Source organism: Rhinichthys klamathensis, unplaced genomic scaffold (assembly GCF_029890125.1).
Source record: "Rhinichthys klamathensis goyatoka isolate OS25496 unplaced genomic scaffold, OSU_Roscu_1.1 h1tg000363l_1, whole genome shotgun sequence".
NCBI classification, from domain to species: domain Eukaryota; kingdom Metazoa; phylum Chordata; class Actinopteri; order Cypriniformes; family Leuciscidae; genus Rhinichthys; species Rhinichthys klamathensis.
In genome coordinates this window covers 87,132-109,358 of record NW_026606872.1, presented here as the reverse complement: position 1 = coordinate 109,358, position 22,227 = coordinate 87,132, and the positions used below count along the sequence as shown (strand labels likewise).

The window sequence follows — 22,227 nt, the reverse complement described above, 5'->3', positions numbered from 1 at the left end:
CTTGGTTCGTGCAGGATTGAGCAACTTCCTTCTGCTGTGCCACAATCTCTCTTGTTCATGTGATCTTAACCGAAGCATCACGTACGCTGTCAACACGACAAGTGAAGTGTTCACATGATAATAGCAGTGGGTCAGGCATGTGAAACAGAGGGTAAGCAAGCTCACATGTGACGGCACTTCACCATGGACATAATTAGGGATGGAGTGTTTGAATAATAAAGACCTTTGCTTCACAGAAACATGAATGTAACCCAGTGGTTACCAAACTGAGGGGGCGCGACCTGGAGTTATAAACGTGTACAGTCAGCAGATTGTTATGCTAAAGATAACTCTTCAGGGTGATACAAGACCCCACTGTGAAATTATACTAGTTGAAAAAAATATTAATTTGACATATCTTATCACGGTGACTCTCGATACAGCCTGAGTGGTCCGTTTCAGTTGTAGTGGTTGTCGTGCAATAACAGACCCCTCGATGGAGCGACTGAAGAATCAGATTGACTATTGCAGGGAGCCGTGTGAAAACATAAATGGATGATGCACGGTTCTGCACTAAGCATGGACACTTTTGTGAAAGGACTGTCAGTGGCAGTAAACAATGAATTTACTTCGAATGTCACAGCTGCCAAAACACTGTCTACACCAGACGCGAGCAGCGCGACAAACACAGACAGAACCCATTATAATCAGTGTTGCTGTCTACACCGGATGCGGCGTGACATGACAAATCACGAGAGTAAACTCATGCCCCTCCGGTATTGCAGGAATAAAGTACTGGACTTATAGTAATGGATTGCAACGCTCGCTTCGTCACGTCCAGTGAAGACAGCCTCAAGACAAGACAGCGTGACGAGGCATAGCTCTCGGATTCAGCAGAGCAGCGGTGGGGAACGCAGAGAGACTTAGAGATTCATCACGAGCACAGAAGAGAAGCCTGCAGACGTTGTAGTACTGTGTTATTTACAATGTTTCAAATCCTATAGGATTGTGCAAGCAATGTTTTGTCTGAGAGTGTCTTTATGTGGGTTCATGTGGGGCAGGAAGAGTTTGGGAACCACTGTTAGCCTGTGTCGACTGAAGCACTCACTCATTGCCATGTCGGTAACACTTCACAATAAGGTTCATTAGTTAATGTATTAACTAACATGAACTAACAAAAATTAGTAAAAACTGTAACAAACGTATTTCTCATTGTTAATGTTGGTTAATAAAATACAGCTGTTCATTGTGTGTTCATGTTAGTTCACAGTGCAGTAACTAATGTTAAGAAATACAACCTTTGATTTAAATACCGTATTACTAAAAGTTGAAATTAATATGAAGTAAGATTAATAAATGCTGAAGAAGTATTGTTCATTCTTAGCTCATGTTAACGAAGGTAGTTATGCTGGGTACACACCAAAAGATTTTTTACATCTTATAAGATTTTCAAAATGTGACAGACCACAAACATGAGGACAAAAAATCCTAGATTTAAGCGTTTTGCTCCTATAGTGTGTGGTGTGCCATGATGTGACAAAGACAGCACACCACACACGAACAGATTTTCAACCAGAGTCTCGACTGTGAACAAAGGAAATCTCACAAAACCTCGCGAGACTTCAGAATAAGCTTGGCGGACGATATGCAGGAAGAAATTGCGATGATAGTGTTTGGAATGATTTTCACAGAAAAACATGCGTGCTGTTGCCACAAATCAACAAGCCGATCCTCCATCTCTGCTGTCCACATCAATTTAACTTTTTGCAACGCCATGACTGCGTTTGTTATGCTTCCGTCTTCCATCATCTCGCTTTCTGATTGGATATTGTTTCGTTTCACGTGATAATCTCCAGAGCGTGCGCACGTTTGTCATCGGGGTTCCCCCCACACATCAGGATTTCTGATCGTAAATATTCAACATGTTGAATATTTACGATTCGCGATCGGGGCGGCTCCGAAGTTCTTCCGAGCAGGTTCGGACACTCTTAACACACCTCACACCAAGGGAAAATCTGATAAGATAATCTGTAGAACCATCAAGATAATCGGGACATAGCTAGGATTGTCGGAAGGGGGCCCAAAATCAGCCTGATTATCTTTTGGTGTGTACCCTACCCAGCATTAACTAATGAACCTGATTGTAAAGTGTTACCGTCATGTCTAGCAGATAATATACTACTGACAGTATTACTGAAGTGATGTTGTTTTGCGTCTTAAAACAGTTTTGGATGCTAACCCTATATCTTCAGATGCTGTATCAGTGGCAAGCGTGAGTGTTATAAAGCCTCTCACCAGTGCGGCCACATAGACCTTGTAGACGGGGTCGGCGCAGACCATGGAGAGCACACTACAGCACGACTCCACCACCACCTCTCCGGTCACCGCGCCCAGCCCCGCCCCCGGCCCGGCCCCGGCCAATGAGTGCTCCCCGTTCGCCAGCAGGAGCGCCCCGCTCACGTCATGTGACAGCCGCCGGAGCGCCATCTCCCTGATGTTCCAGTTACGGGAAAAGAGACAGCCAACCAGCTCCAGACCAAACACCTGAGAGAGAGAGAGCGAGAGAGAGAGAGAGCGAGAGAGAGAGCGAGAGAGAGAGAGAGAGAGAGAGAGAGAGAGAGAGAGAGAGAGAGAGAGAGAGAGAGAGAGAGAGAGAGAGAGAGAGAGAGAGAGAGAGAGAGAGAGACCGTTTACGTCAGATAATATAACATTAAGAATCAGCACAGGGTCACATTTGTCACTGCAATTTTGAATAAGAAATAAAATAGAAACAACAGAAAGATTTCGTACATGGTTACATATCCGGTTTTAATAAAATCTTTACAAATTAAATGATAAAAGAAAAATACTACCATGCAAAAGAACCACATTTAATTGAAATAGAAATGTTTGGTAACACTGTCATTCTTACGACTGCATTTACATCTTTTTTTTTTTTGGCATTGCATTACAGTAATGAGAATTTAGATGGAAAATATATCAGTTTATGTGGGATTCCCTAAAATATAGTGAGTTTTGCCAATACAGCCAACAATTATTTTTATGATATTGATGGCCTATAATAAAATCGATTCTGTTCTGTACGTTTTTAAAGGCGTAGTCCAGCCAAAAACCCGTCATCATTTTCTCACTCTTACGTTCTTCCAAACCGGTATTAACTTCTTTCTTCTGCAGAACACTAATAATTTTGACATTCAATGGGAACCAAAACTTTTTGGTTACCAACATTCTTCAAAATATCTTCTTTTGTGTTCCATAGAAGAAAGAAAGTCATACAGGTTTGTTGCCTGTGTTGTTGCCATTCAACTTGAGGTTGAGCAAATTATGACAGGATTTTTATTTTTGGGTGAACTAATGGGTCTTAAATAGGTTTAAGAATACATGGAAGCTATGATTTGTTCATGAATGGTCATTTTAATGAGTTTTGTCTAAAGACCTGATGCAGGATCTTGTGTGTGTGTGTGTGTGTGTGTGTGTGTACGGCACCTTGATCCAGGGTTCGGCGAGCTCGGTGTAAGTCTGCGGGATGTGCTGCACTCCATACTGTGGGAGAGAGAAGTCGCCCTCCTGCCCCGACCGGGAGCTCTCGGCCTGAAGAGATGAAGACGAGGAAGAAGCAGCAGCAGCTGTTGGACTCTGGGAGTGGTTTGTTGTGCTTTCCACTGTAGATGAGGCCTCATAACTACACACACAAAAACACAAACACACAGCTCTTTAAGGCAACATCCACTGCACACTACTGTTCAAAACAGTATGATTTTTAATTAAACATTTATTAAGAAAGGATGCATTAAATTGATCAAAATGGATGGTTTCAATTTCAATTAAATGTGGTTCTTTTGAAAAAATAAAATAAATCAACAGCATGAAAAAATGCATTACTGCTTCCACAAAAAGCAGCGCAACTTTTTTTTACACATTGATTATAATCAGAAATGTTTCTTGAGCATCAAATCATCATATCAGAATGATTTCTGACTGACTGTAGAAGACAGTTTATACTAATGGCTGCCATTGTGTCTCATAACACGACAAAACACACGCATGTTTAAGGTCTAATAGCTCAGAAAAACATCACAAAAGGCAACAAACCGAACCCGTGGTTTATGTTCTCATAAGCTGAGATGGCAAGACCATGATGCACTGCCTGTCTGAATGTGCCAACCTCTCGACAGTCATGCCAAGACAAATGGAGGGGATTTACTTCACGAAATTAGAATAATTGCAGTTTCCTAAAGAAGAAACAGCAGGGTTTGGTTTCGGGCATCATTGTGTGTGGGGCGAATCTCTGGATGGTTTGCGGGGAGCTGGAAAACATCAAAAACCGACTAGCCGCTAGCATGTCAATCCCGGGCAGACACACACAAACATGGCTGGTGCCGGGCTGTCTCGCTCACCTAACCACCAGAGAGGAGTTCGACGTCTGCCCACCCTGACCTCTACATGATCTCATCTCAGTCTATGGGTCATGAACATACTCCTGATGTACTTTTCTGAGGGAACTTATGCTCATAAAACCATAAAGCCTCTAGCTTCACTTTAAACATGAACTGCTGAATTCTCTAAGCTTCGATCACGCTTCTTTACCTGTAAAAATCATGAGACTTCCACTTGGCTCTACACAGAGGGCAGATTAATGTGTCGTGATTTCTCCGGCACTCCTCGGCCCCTGGAAAACAAACAGGGCACAAGAGATGTTCACATAACTCATCATTACATGAAGGCTGTCCGGGGATATAGGGCTAGGATGCTCATTCAACAAACAACTAGTCAGACTTCAAACCATCTCCTGTGAGGAATCCTCGTGTTATTACAGGTAATCTGTCTTTTGTGGGTATTATGACACATAAGTGCAATATTAAGCCTATTTACTGCATTACCCAATTGGCTACATGTGGCAATTCAAACATCCCTAAAGGGGGTGTTCATACATTACTTTTTTTAATTCCTTCAGCATTTTTATGCAACAATCTCTTGAGTTTTGAATTGTTTAGCAAGAGGAGAGATCATTTGAAGAGCTCTGTAATAGAGACAACAAATGAGCATTTAACATTTGCGAAACAACATTTAAAAGATCTTCCAAAGCCTTTATTTCTTACGATATCTTCATATTTAGTGCCCTATCAATAGCTGTGTTTGCATGAACCTTAATAATCCATTTGTAATCGGACTAGTAGCACTAGTAGTGGGATAAAAAAAACAACAACAACAAAAACACGTCAATCAGAATGAATTGGCCAAATCAGATTATAAGGGGCGATTTAAACTTTCCTAATCCGATCGAAAGGACATTGAAAACTGAAACTGGAAAGTACTGCTCATGTGCAATGACACAGAAATGGTGTAATGACGTGTGGAACGAGCTGCTGTTATTGTTCAATGAAGTGTCATAAACGACTGTCATGTCGTTCTAAAACTCTCCTTCCACTCATCGTCTGTGAAGTGGAGCGCGATAACGTCCCATCAGTTCTCGTTTCGGACTCGCATCCACAGACGCCTTGTTTTAGCTGCGGGAAGGGCCGTTAGTACCGCTTGATTAATATAAGCAGCGCGGCACAACAGTTCATTTGCTCTGCGTTTCCTAATCAGGGCCCGAAATAGATACATATTAAGTCTGCTCTTTAAAACAAAGAAAAGGAGAATAGTGTGCGCAAACATCGGGAAACTCTGCATATTTGTGCAGTGTGCGGATGTCAAAAGATCTGATTTGAAGCTTGTGACATATAAACGTGCACATCAACCCCATCACTTTATCTAGCGTTCATGTAAACATTACGTTCGGATTTCATTCCGATTGAAACAAAAGGTGTCCATGTAAATGCTGCTACTGTCTTTATTAGCAGACGCAGATTTGGAGAAGATCTTTATGTTTAGAGCATTAGTGTAGATATGAACATATGCTCAGTTTCATGATCCTTTAAGACAGGCTGGTAAGGATCATGTCCTATATTTGGGCTCGCATAAAGTAAGCATAAAAAGGCTCTCGAAGTCTCCCTCAGATTCAGAAGTCAATTCTAGTTCCTGTGCCTACTCTAAATATCACAGTAGGGGATGTGGGATAATCTGGGGTATGACCACTGATATTTCTCTTGGTACTTACATATAGACATGCAGTGATGGTGGAGTTTGTTCCGGCAGCCCTCTTCACACACCGTCAGACTCTCCTCATCCAGCATGTCCAGCAGACAGATGGGACACATCTGCTCCTCCTCGTCCTTCATGCTGCTCACAGGAGTAGACACAGGCTCCGTTTTAAAAGGTGCTATATGTGTGTGATGTGACGCATAGAGAAAATCTACTCTGTTTCAAATGGATCATATGGAGGAATCAAAGAATATCTTTTGAGATTGTACCATGAAAACAGTTGTAGAACTCAAACATTACTTGATCTGACGATTCTCAACATCACTGTACACATTTACACAACAACAACAACAACAAGTATTTGGGGTTTATAAACTTGGCTGGCCCAGTCAGCTCGTGAGGTAACACGGAGAAAGACAGATAGATAGGGGGAGATGTCATAATAGCAATAAACTATGAATTCTGATTGAATGATTTTGCTCAATTACTCCTATAAGACGAATAATGAAGATGCTTGAAATGTAAGGGACTGTTTAAAAGACACCGTTTTCAACTAACAGAAAGCGTTTTGTGCGATTTGGCTGTTCTTTTACACGACAACTGCGTTTTGGGAGCCAGAAAATATTTCAAAAGTTTCAAAGTGCACGTTTTTTAAAGCGATACTGTTATCATCTCAGTGTGAACTACAGAAACGTGAAATTGTGAAAACGGTGACGTCATGCACATGCGTATTGCGTGTTCAGTCTATAGACGCGTAGTGTTTCTATACAAAGTGACATCACCAACTACTGGCCTGGCATGAATAATACAGCGTTTTTGTTGTTTTCACGGATCTGTGTGAACGGGGATCGTTTTGGACCCTGACTTATTGTATGGACGAAAATAGGTTAAAATGATCTTCTTTTGTGTCCAGCAGAAGAAATTCACATACGTTTGGAACAACATGAGGGTGAGTGATTTTAAACTATCCCTTTTTAACAGCGTGTGGTGCTCATGGCACAAGGTGCTGAAAAAACAACAAGACTCTTCATTTAGGGGCTTTTCTCATCAAATACGTGATAAACTAATTAAAATTTTGAATCCAGTGACAGCCCTAAAAACCTGAATGATTAAAAGAGCTGAGCAAGTAAAACAAGATCCACAGTCAGGGACAGCCTAACATCACACACAGTGTCTCTCGAGCTTTACCGACCTGCTTTCGTTGCTGGATGGGGAGGCGCTGGAGGTGCAGGACGTGTGCGAGTTGGACATGCGGGACACAAACTTCTGGATGGTGCTGCGTGAGGGAGCTTTGATGCGCGAGCTGCGCCGATTGTGGTACTTCTGAAACAAGCTCTCCACCTGAATGAAATGAAAGCATGAGTGATCTCTGAGCGTGAGGAAAGGCCCAGTGCCCTGGCTGGATCACGGTCACCTCACCTCGAAGTTCTTGAGGGTCTTGCGCCACAGCAGGGGGTCTGACGGCTCCAGCTGGAAGACCCGGAGCATCACGAAGAGCACGTGGATGCAGAACGTCCCACGCCCACAGCTACAGGTCTACGCACACAACACAAGGGAAATCATATGAGGAATAACTCAATATTAATGTAAGCGACAATTATGTTAAGGTATATATACTATATTAGGCAGTGAGGAAACAGAACCATTTTTTAAAAATCTTTAGGCTACCAATTTTCATAAATACCAGGGCTTCCCCAGACTAAAGATTTTTCTAGTTGACAAGTAGCCGTTCATGTTTATATTAATTGAATTGCTTAAATACTGGGGTGGAATATTTGGCCTATTACGCGCCTAAACTCACACATAAAGCTTGCCGCAACGCATCGGCGAAAGTAATGATTATAAACGTGTTGGAAAAAATAGCAAGGAGACATTTTAATAGTTTATTAATAAACTAGTGTTTTCTGAGTCAGTGTCGCTGCAAAGATGAAGTTGCCGATGCTGACTCTCATCTCCGCCGTAAAGTGGACACACCTTTAGAGAGAAATGCACCTTTCATGCGGATTACATAAGCAAAGAGTATTTGTAGACATTTCAAGCTTTCTATAGATGCATTTCTCCTGTCTGTGAGGAAGTGGACACTGAGTTTCGCTTCATTTTTGTGATGCACTGCAGTTCACGGAGACCGAGACGCCAGAAAGCGCATCCTGTTTATTTTCCTTATTGTGCAAAAGCACAACGTTTTCTTGTTATTGTGAGTTTACACAAATAAAAGTAGTACATTTTGAATGATGTATTACTCTTATCTGTATGACCGGAATGAGTATTTTAAGTTGTTTCCGCTGCTATCAGGAAAGAATGCAAGTGATCGCGGCGGCGCCTCTGTCGTGCAGTAAAGCACACCATACTTCAGCTCGGCACACACACACTCGATGTGCTCCTAATAATAGCGCACATTTATCTAGGATAATGATAGAGTTATGTAAAGTTGCTACTACTTTCATGTTTAAATGATAAGCCATATTTGTGGTTGATGGATGATAGGCAAACGTTTGGATTTACTGCCCGACACACTGTAATTACCACAAGAACCCGCCGTTAACGATCTGTCCGTCACAGACTGCGTCACTTCGCCAACTCCTGTTTTTTCTGCGACTAACCGACTAATACGACACTAAAATATGCATTTGTCTCAGGGAACTAATTTCCTACTAGCTGTTCTAGTTCCATGCCTAGTTTCTTCTCACATAATGCAATCATTTTAACTTATCAATATCATAGTTATTGATAAGGCAATTGATGTGTCAGGGGCCGGATAACCTTTAAGGGTTTTTCTTTGACTAGTGCATTGTTCAGGACTTCTACACGTTGGATATAGGGACATAGCATACCTGTGGACCAATGAACACCCGGAATTTGTTGTCAGGACTGTCGCCGCCAATCAAGAATGAGTTGGGTCCTATTTGCTGCAGCAGATAGAGGCGGGCTCTCATGACCTTGTTGACCCTGCGGTTGGTCTCCTCGGGACTATATGGGGAAAAGCCATCAGGGGAGGGAGCTCTGCGGGGGGGCGTCACCCTGCCACTCTGTAAACACACAATCAGATCACATTTTTAAGACCACCTAAATGGATATTATCACAAACTCCCAGAAATGAATTTAAATTGAATCCATAAAAATCTCATTATCATTATTATTATTTATTTATTTATTTCTAACGTCATGTCAGCAACAAGGCAATCTTCATGACAAGAACAAAGTGAATAAAAGATACAATTAACAAAAAGATTAATACGAGACAAAGATTATAAAATACGTTCAGGTGATACTTTTGTAAATGCATCCGTTAAACATCTCTCTGAATAAAAACAGTGTCTATTTACATTAAAAAAAAAAACAGCACAGTCCAGTAACATATGTTTAACTGTCATTGGAGTTTGACAAGGAAGCCATGATGGAGTTTCTTCACCTTTTAGTAAATAATCATGTGTGAATTTCTAATTACCTAAATGGCACCAAGTAAAAATAACTTGATCATACCTAGATTTGAAATTACTAAGGAAAGCCTTATACTAGGATTTATTTCATGGAACCTATTTCTGTGGCATCCGTCCCATCTCATCTGCCACTTATGAATATAAGAGTCACTGGTCTAAGGTCAAAGAGTGAAATCTGACACTCTGAAATACTGAAAGTTTCACGCATCATCAATGCATTGCTGTTACATTTCACCGGTTGATGGAAAGAAGCGTTCTAAGAACACATCCTAAAAACACATCCTAAAAACACATCCTAAAAACACATCCTAAAAACACATCCTAAAAACACATCCTAAAAATCTAAACAATTTGTATCCAGAATTCTTCACTGTATTTCTAAGTGCTCACACTAATACAGTGCATGTTCATCACCGGCACATTTCTATCCATGATGACTTTTTGTGTGAACCAGACTTGCAGAAACCCAAAACACGCATCTATACAACAACAAAATTCATGCAAGGAGAAGACAATAGAAATGTGCCAAACTCACAGGCACTGGGGAGCCTCTCCGTCTGCGCAGCCCAGGAGAATCGGGCTTCCCAGCAGTCCTTGTGGAGGAGGAGGAGGAGGACGAGGAGGGTCCAGGAGAAGGGCTGCGATGGCCTCTGCTGTGAGAGGAGTTCGAGCTGTGCCCGTCGCTGCCCGCCTCAGTGCCGTCGGCCCGCAGAGGGATGGGCTTCACTACCTGACACACACCACACAAACACATCAGACACTGCTGCCATCACACTTCATTTGAGCTCTGATTTTGTCTAGTGGGGATGAGGCATACTGGCCAATATGTGGACATTGAGATTATGCTTTGTATTACTAAAATTGTTATTTCCAGTGAGAAAGCATTAGTTAAGGGTACGTTTACACGACACCGATGAACTAAAAATGGAAACTGTTTTCCTTTGCGTTTCTCGCGTATAGACGACAACGTTTTCAAAACGATCTCCGGTCACTTTGTAAAGAAACACTATGCGTCTATAGACTGAACATGTAAAACACATGCTCATGATGTTTTCACAAATTTATGGCTTCATAGTTTACATGGAAACGATAACGGTATCGTTTTCAAAAACTTGCACTTTGAAACCAGTTTTCAAAAGTTTGCGTTTTCAGGCCCCCAGATGCGTAAATGAACAGCTAAAACGGACAAAGTTTTCAGCTTTTAGTTGAAAACTGTGTTATAAACGTCCCCTGAGTGTCCAGCCCCAGTGAAACAGCAGTTCGAGCACACAGTGTGCAGTTCCTCACCCGGGTCGGCTGTAAAAAAGCTTATGTAAGGAGGGCCTGCTGCTCTCAGAGGAGACCTTCAAAACTCCTCATTTCCCGTTCATTACTCCAACCGGTGCTCGGCTGCTTCTGGTAACAGCGCATCTGACCCAACCATTTAACCATTAACAGTAGTTAACTAGAGGATTAATCCAGGGATTTAATTGTTAACTGTAGTAATGTAGAAAATCAGTAATGTACTGAAGAATCAGTAATGATGCCATATGAATAAACCGGAAGACAATGGTGACGATGTGTTCTGACTAGAAATTTATATTTATATCTCAATTAGTCTGTTTACTTTACACCATTTAACAAAAATAGAAATAATCTTCATAATTCAGAGCATTATAAAATTAACTTCAACCTAAAACAAAAAATTAAAACTAGAATATTAAGAAAAGTTATGAAAGACATCGTTAAAATAGTCCAAGTGACTACAGTGGCTCAATCTTAAGTTTATCAAGCGACGAGAATACTTTTTGTGCGCAAAAACAAACAAAAATAACGACTTTATTTCAACTATTCTTTTCCTTCTCTATGGGCCTCGAGTCAGTTAACGTAGTGTGATTCCGTAGAGCTACGTCACACGTAGGCTCACTATTGGCCGACGCTGGTCATGTGTGTGATGCGTGTGACGTACAACAACAGAAGCTTACGCTATTACACTAGTGAACTGACTCGAGTGAGCTAAACTGTATGAATGGCGTTCCTGGTTTGATTAGTCGAGACTGTTTTCCAAAGATGGCTCCTGTCTGTATACATGAAGTGGACTGTCTTTATCTTTATCTTCTTATCTTATGGTTGTAAGCAAGCCCTGTGTAATAGCCAGGTTACGGGACATGTTCCTGGATGCAGCGCCACACGTGTGTGCCCTGTTGTGGACGTGATGTGACGTGAAGCGCGTGAGCCTGGTGTGGTGTGGCCTCACCATCGGGCCTCTCCGGCTGCGCCGCTCCAGCCACTCGCTCTTCCAGGTGGGCATGCAGGTGGCCTTCAGCTTCTCCCGGATCAGCCGCTCCTCCGGCCGGTCCTCCATCTTCTGCAGCCCGCGCAGGGTCTCCTTGCTCTCCATGTCCCGGCTGCAGGGACACAACACACCATCAGCGGTCTGAGGGTCAATCAGATTCAGCACATCATCCCTTTCCCACAGTTTCCAACAGAGATCTCCCAGCAAGCAGCGCAGAGACACTAGCGTCGACCAATAGGGACTCACTTATGGCCAATGCCGATGCTGTAGAGAGCAAGGCGGCCGATGGCCAATATAAAGACCATAAATGCGATATCACACTATATATTTAGTTATTTAAAAATTAAATAACACATGCAATTAAATGTATATTTATTTGACATAAATATATACTAAATTAGAAAAACGATTTGAAAATAAATAGAAAGTGGCAAATTGCTCCGCTCACTTTTACAGTTTATATTGCATAACTGTTGAATAAAAGACCGTAAACTAATAAAGCTCCTATGAAGCGCCGGCTGTCAAAGGACTTTCAAGACTCATCAGCTGATGCCATAAATGAACATGCTAAATATCGGCATAGAAAATGCATCTTGAATGCAGTCCTAACAAAGCTCTCACAGAATTTGCACACTGTACAATCACATAGCAAGAGAAATATTCACACACAAAATTGTTGTTTGTTTGCAGCCAAAGTTGAATGTGATGAGACGTAAAGACTGGATACAACAAAATGAAAAAAGGCAATAAGCCAAGAACACACTGGCTTCACTGGCTGACTGCAGCAGTGCATGCGTTCATTTAGCACACGCTTTTATCCCAAGCGACTTGCAAATGAGGAACAACACATGACATGTATCATATGCAGTCCTACATGCAAGGCACGAATAAATGACGAAACACAATAACCGCTGTCATGTTCTCTTGCGTTCGGATGCTGGTGTTCGGAAACGCAATCGTGTGAGACGCTTCTGGAGGGAATTACACCAAATCATTCTGATCTGATGACCAATGTTGGTTTGCTCTTTCTGAAACGCCTGAGTCAAAGCCTGAGATGCTGTGATGTGATTGGTTCACCACGACAATCATTCTCCTTGATACAAAATCATGCCACGATACAGATATGGTTTAATTTGATTTAAGAGGGCCTTCGTTTGATACCAATATTACGATATTATTTGCTTATTTTGACTAATGCATCCAAAACGTAACATTTACTTGAACTCTCTGCAATCATGTGTCCCAATTGGAACATCCAAAAAAATGCACTTTAGTTTTTTAAATATTATACAAAAATACAGAGCGTTCAACGGGCATTGCATGCATGAAAGTGTCAAAATAAATGTGCATCTTAAACATAATTTTGACACGTTGCATCGATACATTATATCATTAATCAATTGCCCGATGACTTGATCCATATGCATGTATTGATTGCTAAATGATAAACGATTGCATGTGTGTGTGTAACAAGATGAGGTTCAACATAAATATGCAGAACAGAGTTTTTGCAAAAAATGGTTCAAAGAGAAATATTTTTGTATAGTGCATGGAGGAAATCATCTCTTGCCATCTTACCCGTAATGGATCAATTTACACAAGATGAAAATAACAACTGAGGGTCCGATTAAACATCATTAAAGTGAATGTTGGAAAAGCCCCTGAACCGCCCGTCAGAGAGAGAGAGAGCGAGCGAGCGACAGTCAGTCTGCGCACTCGTCTGGAGCTGTGTGCTGTCCACATGTGGAGGAGTAATGAGCAGGATCACGGGGGTCCCTTCGCCTCTTTCAGGATGCTCTATAAGAAGCGGCGAGCGCTGCAAAACAACAACAACAGCAGCCCGGGACAGGAAAGCCAGACTTCCTGTCACATCACACGAGGAAGTGCGCTGACGTCAAACTGCTACTCTTTTGCAGAAGCGTATCTGCTGACCAACTGATGGCTAAAGCTCGAGCAAAAGCTGGAGTGATGATACAAATCACTGACATTAACCTTGAAACAATGTTCTTCAATCACGGCTCTAACATTGCAGAAAAACTGCTAATGTTACTTTCTATAGTAGTACACTCTGAATACTGACAGTCAGAATAAAATACTGCTTATATTGTGTCTATAATGAAAATGGAAATAGGGACTGCTTGTGCTTTCACTGGACTGGTCAGCTGGTCAATTAACGGTGGTTAATAATGGAGGATGGGCACGGGACGGGTATACGAAAGTGACACTAATGATCGACCATGAAAACCAAACGAGGGGCCAAACTTTCTGTGATTCTTATGGTTTGATTCATTAGACAGCGGCCCAAACACACAAGGTGACTTCCAGTTCAATGCAACACTTTTTAAACGTCTTTTCCCCTTTCAAACTGCAGCTGAAATGTAAAAGAGCACAGAATCTCGACATCTGAACGCACCCGTTTTAACTTGACATGCTGTATTAAAAACATGGCCAGCCGTGGCTTCAAAACAGCGTGTCAGACGATAATAGCGACGTAAAAGATAATTATGGTCATCTGCAGAAAGCCATAGAGACATGTTAATATGTACATTTAAAGAATAACTATTAACCCCTCTCACCAGCACTCAAATAAAAGTTTAAATCTATCCATCAGTCACAACTATAATCTCTCAGCACAGGTTTCCTGATGATAATAGTGTGCTGGACTAGCTGTCTGTCACATGATGCAATGGGGGAGTCAATCGTGGTGTGTATGTAATTAACGAAGACTTTGAATCGATTACATTTGAGTAACTACACACACAGGCTTCTGGGATTAAATTATACTTAACATTAAAAATTTGTCAAAAATACTGACACTGAACACCCAAATTAAAGGTGCAGTATGTTATTTCTCAAAGTTGTTGCTGAACATTGTTGATATTGGAGATCAACCGACACAAACACACCCTTCCCTTCATAGCTCCGCCTCCAAAGCTCAAACCCAGTGTGACTCGCGTGTGGAGCGAAGCAAAGCAGCCTCTGTCATCAGGCCTTCCCGCTGAGCTATCTCCAGCGCTGGACAGCTTTTCTAATATAAACACGGGTCCGACTCCTAAAGCTCTTTCCTGATCATGACCCTTCATTTCATATTCCTCTGAGCTTTTCTCTTTTGTAATGTCTCTCAGCCATCTCTCTTTCTACAGTCTTTCTTCAGATCTCCCTCCGGCTCGTTCTCTCTCCTCCACCATCATACGGCCCTAAAGCTGATTGGCTACACACGTTTGTTGTTGTGTCGGTCCGACCAACTTTCAAATAGCTTTTTTCAAATATCGCTTACCCCACCTTTAATATAAAATTAACAAAGGCAGTAGATTGTAAATAACAAAGGCCAGGATTACCAGTACATCAGTAGCTCTTTATTTTACAGTCCTGTTCCCCATGTATATAGTACTATGTAGGCCTATTTACTGTAGTAATGACAATAACTGGGTAACAACTAGGTACTGACCCTGAACCTACCCCTAAACCTCAACTTACCCACAAATGTACTGAGTAGTGTAAGGTAACTACATGGGTTAAGTACACTGGAAGTGCACAATACATATACATACTGTAAAATAAAGTGCAACCAGTATCTATTAAACATTATATTTGAAAGCCATCATTAACATTTTAGAAGTCATTTATTAACAACAATTACAGGCCATAATGAACCATAACTTTTAATTTAAATAAACACCAACACATAGTAATGCCTACAGAAATTAAATGTCACATTTAGTTTTGGATTATTTAGCTTCATCAGTGATATTTGCTAGAGTTAAACAGCAAATATTAAATTACAGAAATTAATACCCTTTTTAAAAATAAATTTTACCTAATCCCAGCCCTACATTTATTAAAACATTATTAATAATAAAATTACATATTATAATAAATATCATTAAATTGTATTAAATATTATCAAAAGGCCTAAATATTGGTATCGCTAGTTTGGTATCGCCGTTTTTATAATACCATTATTATTTCCCTTGCTTATTTTAGATGTTTATTTGAATAATTAATGCTGTTGTTATTAAATACATAAAAAACTTCAAGCCTCATGCACTTCATTTGTATCCTTGTTCTAACGGGTTTATTATATATTGCAATGCGTTTCTTTGTTCTTTATTACTACTTTATGATTACTTGCATTGCATGCCATATTTGTAATTTCAATGGTTAATATTTACATGAACATTTATCCTTTAAAATAAGTATTGTGTTCATTAGCATGTGGTAACATCACTGCAGAAACCAGTGATTGAGAATAAACTTAATTTCGCCTTCATAAACCGTAAGAAATTGATCTTGTTGCTCAAGAAAGTTCTGATAAACATTACATTAATCTGCAGACGGTTTCAAGTTTTCTATTGTTTATTTACTGACTGAAACGCTACTTCTCGCACTCAATGTTCTGTGCGAGAACCGTGCGACTTTAACGCGACCGCAAACGGCCACACGAAGCGTGCGAGTGCACAACAGACTCCCACACTGGGAAAGCAGCTCTCACGAGCCTGAGCCACAGCGAAACCGGAGAGCAGGAATGCAGCATCTTTACTCTGAATGGGAAAGTCGGTGGTGGCCAACCCCTGCCTCTCAGATAACAGCTATCCCACAGTGCCATGGGGCAGGAACAAAGAGGCATTGTGGGCCGCGCAGGTGGGCTGTGGAGGAGCCAGCGCTGGGAATGCATCTCGGGCTCCACGTAAGCCTAGACTGCAGGCCTGTAGCGGTGCACACCCTTTCTCACGGGCCGCCCGCTCTCAGCGCTCCGGTTACGCCAGCACAATGTGTGCGCCGGAGGGGCCGAGCGCTCGGACCGCAGTCAGGACTCAGAACAGCCACTGAACCAACCAGAGCTGACTAAACCAGCAAACAACAAGCCATAAACGAACCCTATCAAACAGACAAACCAAAAAATACTGATAAACAGGGACGGCGTATCGTGAAACGCTCACAGCTTTACCCAGCAGCAATCATAAAGCAAAGCCTTCGATTAGCCTGTCTGGACATGGATTAGCTGGTTCAGGGGTGTTTGATGAGGTGAACTCCACAGGTCTGGAGATGCACATCCGTGTTCTTCTTAAGCAATATACCTACTTTTTTTAACCCTTGTGATGTGTTGAAAAAAACTATAACACTTGTGGTGTTCCCGGTCAAAAATTTATCGACTTACAAAAACAAAACAAAAAACATAAATCACTCGTTACAATATTTTATCCCCAAATATTGGATTCAATCTTTTTGTCAACTAAGATTGAATCCAATATTTGTGATAAAATAGAATAACAAGAGATTTATAAGCCATTTATAAAATGTATAGGCCGGTCATTTTTGTCAAGTGTGACTTTGTTCCATTTTGTACAAAATAAAATAATTTCAAAACAAATTTCCTGGTTAAACATTAAAACACACTAGTGTGATAAACAGTGCAATTTTTTTCATATTTTATGTAAAATTGCCAATTATCCACAAATAATGCTTTTTACAATCAAAAACTGAGGTACATAAGCTTGGATAAATAACGCCAGCGATCGATCGATCCAAAAAGAAATAATTGAAAGAAAAGTTGACAAAAAGATTGAATACAATATTTGGTGATGATGTAGCATTTTTTTTGTTACCATCAAATGTCCTTTGAAGTTTAAATCACATGATGTTATCCCGTGGGCCCATCCTAACACAGCTGCTCAGATAGAGCGAACACGGACAGGACCGACTGCAGGAGGGCTTGGGAAATACATGTTTCTGAAAACACTGTCCTGCCAACATCTCTAGCCACCCCAGCTGAGGAACAGGACAGGCATGGAGTATTAATGTCTACTGCTTTAGGGGAGTTCACCAGGTTACCTTGCCTTTAAAGGGGTCATCAGGATGCCCATTTTCACAAGTTGATATGATTCTTTAGGGTCTTCGTGTAAAGTTTGTAACATACTTTGGTTAAAACTCCTCAATGGTTGTGTAAAACAACACCCTTTTACCTCCTCAAAAACAGCTGTTCACAGCGACCCGTTTTGGTGCATGACATGACTCTTTAAATGATAATGAGCAACTGCTCACCCCTTTTTTTCATTGTATGGTGGTTGTGTCCACACACTGCAAAGACACATTTATATGCAAACACCATATAAAAGTGAATTTTGCATCCGATGACCCCTTTAAGCATGACAGGGGCGTTACAGAGAGCAAACTGTGTCCCGCTCGTCCACCAGGATCCGGCTGTGATGTGAACTGGCACACGCAGAGAGCTGCTACCACGATATCATCACACTCAGACACAGGCCAACTGGGTCACACTGTGAAACTAGTGCTTTCAATCACTGCACACACTGGCTTACTGTACACCTGAGAAACCCCCGGGTGGGAAAGCTCACAGGAACTACACCATCTAGGAAACGTAATATATCTGTGATCATACTGGTACCAGCCATAAGACATTGTTTAAAAATGCTATTTTAAAAGCTCATATTGATTATTGGGAGTAATGGAATAGGTTAGGGTGACCATATTTTGATTATCAAAAACCAGGACACTCGGCACAATTTAGTTTTCTTCTTCCTCTTTATCCTGTTTTTCTTTCTTAATGGCCCAATGAAAAACAATGAAAACCAGGACATTTTCATCACTTCATAAAAAACAGCCAGGACGGCCAGGACAGCACGTGAAAACAGGACATGTCCTGGGAAAACAGGACGTTTGGTCACCCTAGAATAGGTCAACATGCATTAATGTTAAATAAAAAACATAAAAGCTGCTCCTCGGTTTCAACAAACGCACTGATTACAACAAAGCCCTTAGACAAGTCAAGTGCTTAGACAAAGTGCTTATGCTGTTCAATGCAGTTCAGAGACTTATCACCAGTGCAACTTTAGCAACTATTTATTAGTAATATTTAATATTACTATGATATTGTATCTGTAAGCGTTTAAAAAACCCAAGTAATGTGAAAATGTTTGCAGAACAGCCTGATCTGATAGTGTGGCGTGTGTTTGAGGTATGCAAAGTAATATTTGTTTGTTTTTTAAAGAAACATTGTAACTAATAAGTGTTTGCCTAAAAAATATTGTAATAACAAATATTCAAAGAAGGAAATGTGTGTGACTTTATACCTCTTACTTGTTACACACTTTAATTTCTAATGTACCTGCTATTTTGAAGCACTTGATGAAATGATTGTATTTTATTTGTTTTGTTTTATAGCCTGAAGTTTACACACTCTTTCGAAGAAGGGGAGCATAAAACAAGATGTGGATAATAAACATGCTTTTTCAATACAATGATGGCACTAAACCTTGGTCTTTTTTCACCCAATGAACATCCACAGATGCATCAGATCAGAACGGCTGTTGGCTGCAGAGGTCCATCCAGCCGAACGTGAGCGAGGAACCCGGGTATTATTTTTGGAAGTCATCTGAGATGTCAACCTCGTAATAAATTATTTCCTAATATAGAGTGGCCCAGGAGTGAGATCAGCACTATATACACAGGTTTGTGCTAGTGGAGACAGTGACTAGTGAAACGTTTCCAGTGAAAATCCCAAGTCACATTTTTGCTTTGAGCATTAGTACATTTCCCAGGGAGAAAGCACATTAGAGATGATGAAGCTGAACATGACTATCGGTCTGTTTTCCTCAGGTTTGGTACACAGAGTGAAACAAGCAGACATGTCAAAGCAAACTCCACCGCCAGCCTTTAACTGTCTGGAAACGGCCAAACAGAAAGTGTTGTGTGTATGAAGGCGCCTCTTTATGAACCTGCTTTCACACAAACTTTCACGGCACCATAACATCATGTCTAATCTATTTCACAACAAATTCAAGTGAGCTTTAGAGGAAATAGGCACGAAATGTTGGGCACAGATTAACTTTAGACTATAATTCATCCATTTGAAGGATATCTAACATGTTTGATATTTTTAGCCGGTTGCAGAACACACATCAAAGTGTGTGACGTGCCTTATAACTGCAGCTCGCGCTGTGATCTGTGCAGGCCGTACTGACCGCATCGACCCAGCCTACACCACATCTACACCACATCCAAATGTGCTTGCGACTGAGCACAGAGCCGCAACATCTACTGCCGTCAGCTCCTGTACATCCAAGTGTGTTTTCCTCCGTCGTGCATCTCACGAGGCCTGGCTGAGCTGCGTCAGAGAATACTGTGTCGTCGCTGTGGCATAAGGGGCTTTCGCTCCGGGTAGCTGTAGGAGCTCAGCTGTAGGAGCGAGCCACCTGGGTGATTCCCAGAGAACTAATGGTTCCCTTAGGAGCGTTTTCCTGGTTGCATTCGCACCGCCAGCAGGAGCTGTGAAGTGACGTAAGCCGCGCTCAATGTTGTGACTTTTATTTTGACGGCGCTGAGAACGCCAGAGCAAACAAACAGCGCTCGCATTCTCCGAGTTCATATAGTTTACGATCTGTCTAACAGTCGTCTAATACGTTACTAGATAGAACCGTTATACATAGAAAGTAGACCGTATGAAAGGTTATTAGCGTATGCCGTGTGTTTGATGTCCATTGTTGCTGAGCAGAAATACATAATCATGTTTCTCTGGGTCCCCTCAAAGTCACGTTGGGTTTTCTCCTCAGCGTAAAGGTCGAGAGGTCCATCTATCACTGTTTTACATGTTCGTAGAGTTAGTTTCTGGAGTGAATATATTGGCTATAATCTGTGTGTTTACACAGCTTCTTTTTAAATGGCGGGTGCTGGTGTTTCGCGTGCGTTCGGCCAATCAGTATCACTAACGTCACTGTAGTTCCTATAGCGCTGGTTTAGACCGACTCTGAAGCAGGAGAGAAATTAGTTCCTCCAAAAGGAGTTCCTAGAACTAAAATGGTTCCTAGTTCCTGCGGTGCGAACACGCCAGAAAGTTTTGGAACTTTAATTTTATGAAAAATAATAGTCATGTTCACACTGCGCCAACAAACGCTGATTGAACATGTTCAGTGAAAACAAACGACCAACGCCAGCAGACACAAAAAGGACTAACACACTGATCGCGTTTGTCTGTGCGGTGTGAATTGGACTTCAGTGTCAAAGCAATGTAAGCTGAACCTTACAACATAATGATAAGGGGACCTTTCAATATGATGAACCAAAATATGAAAGCGTGGCCAAGTCAAGGCCCAGGTCTATAATTTCAATCCAAATAAAGTGAAGGACACAACAGATCAGGCCATGAAGGACACAACCGATCAGGCCATGAAGGACACAACCGATCAGGCCATGAAGGACACAACCGATCAGGCCATGAAGGACACAACCGATCAGGCCATGAAGGACACAACCGATCAGGCCATGAAGGACACAACCGATCAGGCCATGAAGGACACAACAGATCTGGCCATGAAGGACACAACCGATCAGGCCATGAAGGACACAACAGATCAGGCCATGAAGGACACAACCGATCAGGCCATGAAGGACACACCCGATCAGGCCATGAAGGACACAACCGATCAGGCCATGAAGGTAACCACAGATCAGGCCATGAAGGACACAACCGATCAGGCCATGAAGGACACACCCGATCAGGCCATGAAGGACACAACCGATCAGGCCATGAAGGACACACCCGATCAGGCCATGAAGGACACAACCGATCAGGCCATGAAGGTAACCACAGATCAGGCCATGAAGGACACAACCGATCAGGCCATGAAGGACACACCCGATCAGGCCATGAAGGACACAACAGATCAGGCCATGAAGGACACAACCGATCAGGCCATGAAGGACACAACCGATCAGGCCATGAAGGACACAACCGATCAGGCCATGAAGGACACAACCGATCAGGCCATGAAGGACACAACAGATCAGGCCATGAAGGACACAACCGATCAGGCCATGAAGGACACAACCGATCAGGCCATGAAGGACACAACCGATCAGGCCATGAAGGACACAACCGATCAGGCCATGAAGGACACAACCGATCAGGCCATGAAGGACACAACCGATCAGGCCATGAAGGACACAACCGATCAGGCCATGAAGGACACAACAGATCAGGCCATGAAGGACACAACCGATCAGGCCATGAAGGACACCACAGATCAGGCCATGAAGGACACAACCGATCAGGCCATGAAGGACACAACCGATCAGGCCATGAAGGACACAACCGATCAGGCCATGAAGGACACAACAGATCAGGCCATGAAGGACACAACCGATCAGGCCATGAAGGACACACCCGATCAGGCCATGAAGGACACAACCGATCAGGCCATGAAGGACAGAACCGATCAGGCCATGAAGGACAGAACCGATCAGGCCATGAAGGACAGAACCGATCAGGCCATGAAGGACACAACCGATCAGGCCATGAAGGACACAACAGATCAGGCCATGAAGGACACAACCGATCAGGCCATGAAGGACACACCAGATCAGGCCATGAAGGACACAACAGATCAGGCCATGAAGGACACAACAGATCAGGCCATGAAGGACACAACCGATCAG

At 42.1% G+C, this 22,227-nt stretch overlaps 1 protein-coding gene across 3 annotated transcripts in view; it reads right to left on the bottom strand.

Annotated features, from left to right (window-relative positions):
• Positions 1–22,227, bottom strand: part of map3k1 (mitogen-activated protein kinase kinase kinase 1, E3 ubiquitin protein ligase) — a 76,837-nt gene that overhangs the window by 21,544 nt on the left and 33,066 nt on the right. For 2 of the 3 annotated variants that reach the window (XM_056233212.1, XM_056233211.1), the window contains exons 2-10: positions 11,737–11,887; positions 10,036–10,230; positions 8,895–9,089; positions 7,483–7,599; positions 7,256–7,404; positions 6,080–6,201; positions 4,567–4,648; positions 3,466–3,661; positions 2,275–2,523 (exon numbers count right to left, since the gene is read on the bottom strand). In XM_056233212.1, coding sequence (XP_056089187.1) covers positions 2,275–2,523; positions 3,466–3,661; positions 4,567–4,648; positions 6,080–6,201; positions 7,256–7,404; positions 7,483–7,599; positions 8,895–9,089; positions 10,036–10,230; positions 11,737–11,887 — 1,456 coding nt within the window. Of the gene's footprint in view, positions 1–2,274; positions 2,524–3,465; positions 3,662–4,566; positions 4,649–6,079; positions 6,202–7,255; positions 7,405–7,482; positions 7,600–8,894; positions 9,090–10,035; positions 10,231–11,736; positions 11,888–13,353; positions 13,455–22,227 lie in introns of those variants that run through there. The other variant, XM_056233213.1, reaches the window with a different exon arrangement.